At 36.7% G+C, this 9,599-nt stretch overlaps 1 protein-coding gene across 3 annotated transcripts in view; it reads left to right on the forward strand.

Annotated features, from left to right (window-relative positions):
- The window catches only part of LOC124867033 (non-muscle caldesmon-like), a 32,265-nt gene that overhangs the window by 14,609 nt on the left and 8,057 nt on the right, over positions 1-9,599 (forward strand). For 2 of the 3 annotated variants that reach the window (XM_047363216.1, XM_047363218.1), the window contains 9 exons: positions 1,543-1,668; positions 1,825-1,848; positions 3,173-3,214; positions 3,507-3,538; positions 3,756-3,846; positions 5,800-5,940; positions 6,150-6,248; positions 8,568-8,651; positions 9,277-9,376. In XM_047363216.1, the coding sequence (XP_047219172.1) occupies positions 1,543-1,668; positions 1,825-1,848; positions 3,173-3,214; positions 3,507-3,538; positions 3,756-3,846; positions 5,800-5,940; positions 6,150-6,248; positions 8,568-8,651; positions 9,277-9,376 (739 nt within the window). The remainder of the gene's footprint in view (positions 1-1,542; positions 1,669-1,824; positions 1,849-3,172; positions 3,215-3,506; positions 3,539-3,755; positions 3,847-5,799; positions 5,941-6,149; positions 6,249-8,567; positions 8,652-9,276; positions 9,377-9,599) is intronic. The other variant, XM_047363217.1, reaches the window with a different exon arrangement.

Consider the following 9,599-nt stretch of genomic DNA (forward strand, 5'->3'; position numbering starts at 1 on the left):
GTACACATTAGCAATAAATTTTAAGAATATGGCATAATTGTTATCATAAGACAATTTAAATATCATTTAGTTATTTATACAGACTAGGTTTTATGTTTTTATCCAAATAATTTGCTTATTTTATTCTGAACAATCTATTTCCCCTATTTAGTGACTTATTACCATTAAACCATTTTACAATAAGGAAATCTCTCTACCTAACCCTAATTCAACCATTATTTCTTTTAAACAAAATATGCCTAAACATTCTATAAAACATCTTTACAGTCAACGTTTACATTTGATGGCTGCAAAGCTAGAAATATATTTTTCCCAGAATGCCCATAAATGTGCTTCTGTTTACTGTTTAAATTCTAAATTATTTTGCTTATGTCTCCTATTTTAGTCTTCTTTAATATTTATTTGCCTAGGATGTTACTTGTTTTCCAAACCTAAATTTAAAGGGAACATATCATTTACACATTTGTAATTGTGTTCAGGCTTGTTGCTCACAAATGTCACATTCATTTACATGGCCAAAGTCAAGAACTATGTAATAAAGTGTAAGAGAAACCAGCACACAAAGCAGCTGAAGTTTGCTGAAATATAATGTTGTTATGGATTCCTAGGGTCCAGTGTGTCTTTAATTCACCTCAGTGATGAATTACTGCTTGTGAGTGAAACTGTAATGCAATACTTGTACAATTCTGTCAGCATTCACATAGACAAATAATTCTGTGCCACTTCTAATTAGCTTTATTACTCTGATGCAAATAAATCAGCCCTCCTTTTTCTCAAAACATATCATTAGGATATTTATAGCATGCATGTATTAACAAGTCATGCAGTAAAACACAGGAGTAAATGGAAGCAGCTGAAAGTCTCCCTTTTCCTACATCAGCCGGTGTTTTTCTCCCGATTGTTTAACTGCTCTTCAGTGATGCTGCTTTTAAAGATTTTAAAATTAATGATCTGCTCTAAATAAGGTGACTTGTGAATGCTTTGTGTTAGGGCTATCAATATATGTATATATAAATATGTTTTGAATCCCCAATGCTCTGAAATAATTTTTTTAAATTTGTCCAGCCTCTTCACAAAGATGTTAGATAATAAGTTTGGATTTCAATTTTGACTTGTCTAGAAAATAATTCTGTTGAAGTTGAGTGAAACACTTGCACAGCTGCCCGCTTTTCTCACTTGGGTTTCATAAAGGACTCACATGTGGACCTATTATAAAATGCTACAGTCTGGCTTAGAAGTTGAAAGCATTAAAATCAAAAGAATGCTGCTTTTGCTCACGGAGAGCTGAAAACAATGTTGCCTGACAAAAGCAGCAATGATGTAAGATCTTGGACCAGATTCCAGTTTTTACCACCAGCTCGTTTCCCGTTTTTCATTAGTTGTATGCCCCTAAACAACACAGTTCATGAAAACTATATAAACAAGTTTGTAAAGAGGAAACACTGCTTATTTTAACATCATACTCTTACTGTCAAAAGGATGGAATTTGGTTTTTCCTCTTAGAAAAGCAACACTTCAAGAGCAATTTTTTTTTTTTATCAGAGATCAGAGGAGAGTCAAGAAAGATGGGGTGAGGAGTTGAGCAGCGGGCCTGCAGGGTCCCTCTTTAACCACAATGAAGGCGAGGAGTCGTTAAACTGCTACGGCCCCATGAGTCCAACATTCAAGGTAACCAGTAAAACCAAACATAGCCTGCTGAAGATATTTATTCAATTTAGTTTTTACAGCACCTTCCCAACAGAAACATCTTTGATGAGACAAAGTGATGTGTTCAGAATGTTTAAACATTTTTTTTCTTCTTGTTGCTCCTTCCTGTTTCTACAGAAACTCCTCATTCAGTTTTACCCAGTAAGTACTAATTCAGTTATACCACAAGTAAATAAAAAATACATTCAGCAAATTGTTGGCAACCAATAAAGCTTAGATATTGTTTCCCAAAGTAAAGCAAAAAAAAAAAAAGAAGACAAATAAAAAAAAAAAAATCAGATCAGATTTTTCTTTTCTCTTGTGTTTTAATCTTTCTGCCGATTAGAGTTATTTTAATTCATTTATGAAAAGAAAGTAGTTTTGCAGTACATTTTTCCCAGCCAGCTGTTAGTCAAGGCTAGTGGGTCACTTTATTGCCTCTTGTGGCATAAAGGAGTATTACAAGAAAACAAACAAAACTGAGCACGGCTCTCAGAAAAGTTTGATTTCTTTCTCTCGTCTTTTTTGGTCTATTTTAGAAATAAATAAAGAGAAAAGCTGCTGCTGAACAGATTATATTTGTCACCAGTTTTCATTATTATTATTATTATTATTTCTTTTTTGAAGATTGTAAGAGATTTTATTTCAGAGGGAGAAACAGATACCTGCATGCTAATAACGTTTAAGATAATGTGTAAAATAAATCTTTCGATCAGAATCAGTAAAATGGTCCTTATATTTTTTTGTTTTGTATTATTTGCACTTCATGGCTTCCGCACCTGTGTGACATACTTCACTGTGTCCTTAAAGTTCTGATAAAAAAGACTAAATGACACGAATATGGTCCAAATTTAAACACAGGTTTGATCCACAGCAGAAGATCAGCATCTGACAGTCATGCCTTTAAGAAATATGAAAAAGATCCAGCAAGGACTTGACACAGGACCTGGGATATGCATCTTCCTTCAGTTGGTCATCTACTATACAGAGGTTCAGTGAACAAAATATAAATAAATTCTGTCCTACTGATAGGCTGCAGGTGACAAAGGGCCTAAAAATCAATGTCAAAGCTAATTCATTGCTAAGTTATTCGATATGTCAAAGGTCAAAGTGAACCGGCTTAAAAAAAACAACAAGAACATTTCTCTAAGGAGGGCCTGAAACACAGTGAAGAAGCAGCTGAAGTCCAAAGAAAAACTAATAAACCTTTAGAATATCTGAAGAACGAATGACCAAAACTGGTTTAAAAGCTTCCAGAGAGAGAGTGCTGCGTGGCTCAGCTGTAGAGCGGGTGCACTCTGTATAGACCATTACCACATAAGCTATACGGTTGACCTGGAGTTTGATTCCCAAACCCAAGTTATTTATTGAATGTGACTCCCCCCTTCTCTCTCCGTCCTTCTTCCTGTCAGGCTACTGATGAAAAAAAGCTGCACCTGATTTCAGTATGTAAGTATGTATCTGAGCTTTATGTGTCTCTTAACAGGATGAGGTGAACAGTCGAGTCTCACCTGATGGAAAATGCACAGTGAGTGTTCCCTTGTTTACGTCATTCTGAGCTGATTAAAGAAACAAATCTTAAATCTCTGAAAAACTGTTTGAAAAGTAAGCTAAATCTAGATTTTAAAAGTTGTCCAGATCTGCACCTGAGTTGTAATTTTTTTTTCTTTCTGCACACTGCAGCTTTAGGAGTCTAGAAATTCAGATAAATAGTTTACAAAAATACATACATATATACTTCACAGATACCAAATAAGTGAAAATCAAATTGTTAAGAGTTTAAATCACTGATTGTCATATCTTATTAACTTTTTTCTCAGATAACAGAGAGAACGGAGTCTCTCAAGAGAAGGTATGTCTAACACTGTAAAATAGACAGGAATGAGCTAAACGTTAATGCTGTTATGATATCTATAAACTTTAAATGCTGGCAAAATCACCTAGCTTTCATAGTAATTTATTTCTTTAAAGAGCAGGTGTTTCAAATCCTTAAAACTGGTTCTATGGTTAGACGTTCACCAATGTTTATAAATCTTTAGATGTGTTTTTTTGCATTCTTCCCTTTAAAGCACCAGCAACATAAAGAAGAGGCTGCCACCTCTTTCTGTTTCTAAGATTGATAAGAGATTGGAAGAATACACAACTGCTCTTGAGGTAAAAGTATGTTTGCTTTTTGTTGTTTTAAGAGATGTTTTTTAATTCAAACTGATTACAGAGAATAATGAATTTATGCAATCTTTGCTGACAGGTCCATATCAAAAGGTTTGTATTACTGTCAATACAGTCCTGGAAAAATTAAGCACTTAATTTAACAGCTTGTAGAACCACCTTCAGCAAGAGCTCTCAGTGAGAGTTTATTTTCAGAACGTGAGTTTAGTTCATTTGAAGATGCAGACATGGGTTTCTGCACAGTTCTTTTAAGGTCCCAGCATTTAATTTTGATCAGGCATGGTTCTGGACTTTGGCCGGGCCTTTGCAGCACTTCCAGACATTTGACCCTATAATAATTTGGCAAAGGAGTTTGTGGTCAACCCAATGAATATGAGTACCTTTGGTTGTATAACACCAAGCTCATTACCACACCACCACTGTGCTCAACAGTTAGTATGAGGTATCTGTGTTTGGCTTTTTAAATATGGTGCGGAGCATTAAGACCAAACATTTCTACTTTGGCTTCATCTGTCCTAAAGCCATTGTTCGAGAAGGTCAGCACTTCCATCCTTTGTCTACTGCTAATCCAAGACAAGCTGGGAATGTTAGGTCTGTACCCCAGGGAGGTGTGTCCCTCTACGGAGGAAGATCATTTCAGCTGGTTGCATTTACAACCTCAGTCTTTAAATCATGGTACATCTAATGACTTAATAGGTGAGGGTCAGAACATACACAGACTAGTAAGCTGTCAATTTTTTTGTTTATCTGCTAAGACCTTTCTTCAACATGAAAGCCATAGTGTTTTCATTACCGAATAAGGTCTCAACCTTTCTATCCATTTCGCACTCCATCCTACCATCACTACAACATACCATCTTTAAACAAGACACCAAGAATATTGAGGCGGAGACTGACCCCTGACCATGAGGGAACAGTCAATCTCTCCCTGGTTAAGAACCATGGCCTCAGACTAACAGGAGCTGACTCACCCTGATCATTTTACACTAATTTGTTAGCCACTAGAGTGCACGCTTAAGGTCATGGTCTGAAAATGCCAACAGAATCATCTGCAAGGCTCCTAAACAGATGTCTAGTTTTCCCAACTATTGCTTGAGATCCTGTCTATAAACACCAAAAACAGATTCGATGCGGCTGCCATAACTGGAACAAGATTGTTTTTGTGCTGAAAGTGCAAATACAGTTCTAGACTTGGTTACACAAGGACTGGACAGCCTTAAAAACCCCATCACAGACTTGATAGCAAGCTTTCTTCAGGTACACTAAATATGTGGACTGGACAGCCAAACTTGCATGACCTCCTCTGGCTCATGGCTCTACGGCCAGGAAAACCTTGCTATCTCCCTTTTTTACGATTTGACCACTGTGCCGTTCTGCCACTCTACAGGTGTTATACCAGTCCTCCACATACAGCAACGTTGAATGTGGAACATTAAACAACAACAGCCCAAAAATGTTAAGAGCCTTCTGCTTCTCAGATAGAACTTGGTCCGCTTCTGGAGATCTGCTAAAGGGGGATATTTAACTACCTCTGTGACCTTTAACAAGAAGATGGATTTGTTTTCACTGCGTCCAGGAGCTTTCTAGGGTCTTCAGATGCATCTTGCAAACCAAAGTTATGCAACTGCAGTAACTTGACTTTTTTCACCAGACACTCACAACTATTGATACGAGTTACCAAAACACCTCCCGTACTGGGCTGGTTAGGAAGTGGTATCAACACAAATAACTAGTAGGAGAGAGGAGAAAGTCAGTGACTGAATCCCTTTATGCTACCATTAATATGATTGCCTTAACAACAACTTAGAAGTCTTGAAGTGCCAACCTTGGATGGGTATTTTGGATAAGAGGCAAAATGATCTTTTAACTTATTTTCTGAACTCACTGCAGATCTCCCGAAAATACTCCAAACTGTATGAACACCTTTTGTCTGCTTTTCCGAAGATCTCCTCAAAGGAAGGAAGAGCAAGCTGTCAGGTGCTGACAGACCTTACAAGCCCCTCTGAACCAGTTGCATCAAAGAAGAACCTGTTTGAAGCTGGAGAAGCCTGGAACCAAAACGTCATCTCAGTCACACCATCCAAGGTCAGGATGTATTCCAACACTTTTGCGTACTTTTCAAATTACTGTTTACAGATGATTCAAGAAAAACTTTTGAGGATCATTTTTTTTTGTCTTGTCTGTAACTGGTGGACTTGGTGGGAAAGGTTTCTGGAGATTTCCTAAGCATTTACAGCATCTCTCATTACATGAAGTAGGTTTTGCAGAAAAGTAGTAATTCACTTCTGTTCCAGGATGCAGATGGTTTAAAAGTTGGTGTGGCTGATCTCATCAACCTGTGGGTAAAAGGAGGTGAAGATGGAAGCAGGAGCAGCTCACCTTCAAAACCAGCAGTAAGCTAGATCTTCTTTTCATTTTATGCATGAAATCAGTTTCTTACCTTTACCAGTTTTTAGTTTGTAACAATAAATGTTAAACAATAGTCAACGCTTTAGAAGTCTAATTTTAGGAAACAATTAAATCAGCTTCCTTCTGTTAGCTCCATAAAGAGTTTGGACTTAACGATAAATTAATATAAGAAGAAGAACAGAGTTATGTGTCACTGGTTTCGATGTTGATCCCCATGATTTCTTGAGCCTGACTCTTTTTATCAGTCAAGATAAAAAGAGTCAGGCTGGTCAAGATGGTGTCATGATTTGAGGGTGTTTGAGTTTTTGTTTTGTTTTTTTCTCTGCTTCTGATTATGTTCTCAAAGTTGCATTTTGGATCCTGTTTCTGATCATTTTTCAGGTGGTGCTTAAGATCTTTTTGTAGGTTTAGTTTATCATGATTCTTGTATTCTGTTCATATGTATGTTCTGATATATCTATAATATGTCTTAGGTTTGATTGTGTCTTTGTTTAGTTCCAGTCATGGTTTGTGTTCACTCCTGCCACAGCCTGTAATCAGCTTCATTTGGTCCACCTGTTTAATGCCAATCAGTCTCGCTGTTCCACCTGTGCCATGCTGTATATTTACCCTTCCGTTCCATTTATTCCTTGCAGGTGTGTTCTTTATGTTTTGTCAAGTCTGTCCATGATTGTTTAGGCCAAGACAAGCCAAGCTCGTTTATTCATGCCATGCCTCCTCTTGTTTTTGCCTCGTTTGTACGTTTTTCTTTAGTTATTAAAACATCAGAACTTACCTTGCTGCCTTAGCCTGCCTGTCTGCGCTTGGATCCGATTCCAAAAGCTTTCCTGACAGAAGGTTACTGTAGCTACATAAACCCTTTAAAAGAAAACCTCAGGGCTGAAATATTAAGAATGTGAGTATAAAAATTAAACTACAGGCATGAAATTGATAAATATTTCACAAGGTCAAAATCTAGATTGTGTGACATTATCATACTGTACACACTGAATATGAAGTCTAAAACTGATATTGAAAAAACTAAACGGCAGTTGTGTAAAGATCTGAAATGGTATCAAAATACCAATGTGGCATCAGGTAGATGTTAAATGGTCTGAACTTGTATAGTGGTTTATCATGTCCGAGGACTCCATAGTACTTAACATTACAATCATTCATCCACCCATTCCTACACAGACAGTGATAGGCTACATTATAGACATATCTACCCTGGAACAGAGTGACATACAATCGCAGCCATTGGGTCCTCTGACCACCATCAGCAGGTAAGGCAGGTGAAGTGTCTTGCCTAAGGACACAATGACTGAGATGGCCACAGAGGGGTTTCAAACTGGCAACCCACCGGTTACCAACTGAGTCACTGTCACCATCTTTCAATAAACTTTGAATGGTGTTTCTGCTATAAAGTGTTTCTGGGCTATGGAGTCAGAATGAGGCCTAGGGTTTTCTCTCCTTTCAGCAGAATACCATGTTTTTTGGGTTGTTTCTTGTTTTTCTTTGCATATTTATGTGCATTATTAAAACACTTTAAAAAGTATTACTTCCAAAAGTCATAGCAATCTATTCTTGATCAAACTACACAATGTCATCTGTTTTTGTATGGGTTTTCTCCAGCATTATGGGAGAAGTGCTTTGCTGCTTTCATGTTTAGAAATGATGTCAGCTGAATAAAGTACAGTCCAGATAAGGCTATTTCCTGAAAAATGTGCTAATAACTGCCCACCCATTAGAAGAATTTAAAGAGTTGAATTCCTTTACAAGTGGATGGTTGCTCATAACTCCTGGATATGAACTCCACATGTTTGCAACTTTCTACAAGCTGGTCCATAGCATATGTATGGGCATTTCTGTGCTTGATCTCAAGTTTTCCAAGTTTATAGTTTCAAGGCGAGGAATTTATTTGCCAACAGTCAACCAACTGACAACACTTTACCTCAGATGTTCAACATCTGCACTTACTTCTAAAGGCTTAAGCCACAGGAGGTATTGTTTATCATACACAAAGTACCTAAACAGGAAGCATGTAGCTTCACCTTCCAAGAGTATTTAAAGTAAACAATGAAAACATCTTCATCTTTAAAGCCTCATGTCATGCTCAATTATCTACAGGCTGCTCTCAGCCCTCATTGCTGTGTTATTCACTCCCCCATGCCTCTACATCTGGCGTAAATTAGACACAAATCAGTTTGTCAGAGCAGTTGGAGAAGGTTTGTCTCCCAGTGGCAGGTTGTGCGGTTTAGTTCACATCCAGTGCATTGAGACAAAGAGGACTAACCTCAGTTTGTTATTCTCTCTCTTTTTAGGAAATAAGACCTGGTGGGGTTTTAAGCAAGAAGAATTTATGGGAAGGCGTCGGTGACACATTTTCTTCAACAAGAGATGGAAAGGTACACGTCACCACTGCTAAATTTCTCTGTAAATCACATTCACTTACTTGTGTTTTTCCAGACAGGCAGCCAGAAATGTTAGAAAAGATTTGGTCTGAGTTCAGTTGGGGCATTGTGTTCAATATTTTGACACATATTTTTTTATTTTTCTAGTGACATTTCTAAATTAAGTGTTATGTATATATTTTTTTGACTCTGCTTTCAAAAAAATTCCTTATTAAGGCTTTTTATTTGGAAATGTTCTGATAATTGCAACTTGTTGTTTTTTCAAACAGGTCTCGCTTGTAAAAAAGATCTTGGATCTCAGTAAGACACCCTATATAAATAAAGGTTAAAAATAAAATAAAAAGACATGCTTAATTTGGGGGATCTGTTCGAGAAAACAACCAAAAATATGTAGTAGTAAACCATAAAAATCAGTCACATAAACAGACAATTTAGTTATTTTTCCTTCAGTAGAAATAAACACACAAAGTACGTGTTTTTAAGTTCTGGAAAGCTACTGTTTCTCTTTTTAGTGCATTGGAAGGTAGTTTCAGATTTACATTTTCAAACCTACAGAAATGTGGTGTTGATGTGCATGAAAATGGATCTTGTAAATATTGTTTTTGCATCTTAATTTCAGGAAACTGCCACCAAAAAGTATAAATATGTGGTGACGGGTCACGGCAAGTATACAAAAGTTTCTGGTAACGGCTGCAGTGAAGATGAAAGCTACCAAGCAGGTGACTGAGAAAAAAAAAAAATTTGATTTGATCTAAATTATCATTCACAAGTTTATTTAAATTTTTTTGTTTAACTCCAGATGATTATATAACAGATTTTCAAGATTTTTCCTTTCTAATCCGTAGATATATTAGCAGCTGTAGTTATTTTAACTGCCACAAAATGGGTGGAAACGCGATAAAAGAAAAACAAAACTAATTTATATTTACAACATATATATAT

The sequence above is a fragment of the Girardinichthys multiradiatus genome, chromosome 4, assembly GCF_021462225.1.
Source record: "Girardinichthys multiradiatus isolate DD_20200921_A chromosome 4, DD_fGirMul_XY1, whole genome shotgun sequence".
Taxonomy (NCBI): Eukaryota; Metazoa; Chordata; class Actinopteri; order Cyprinodontiformes; family Goodeidae; genus Girardinichthys; species Girardinichthys multiradiatus.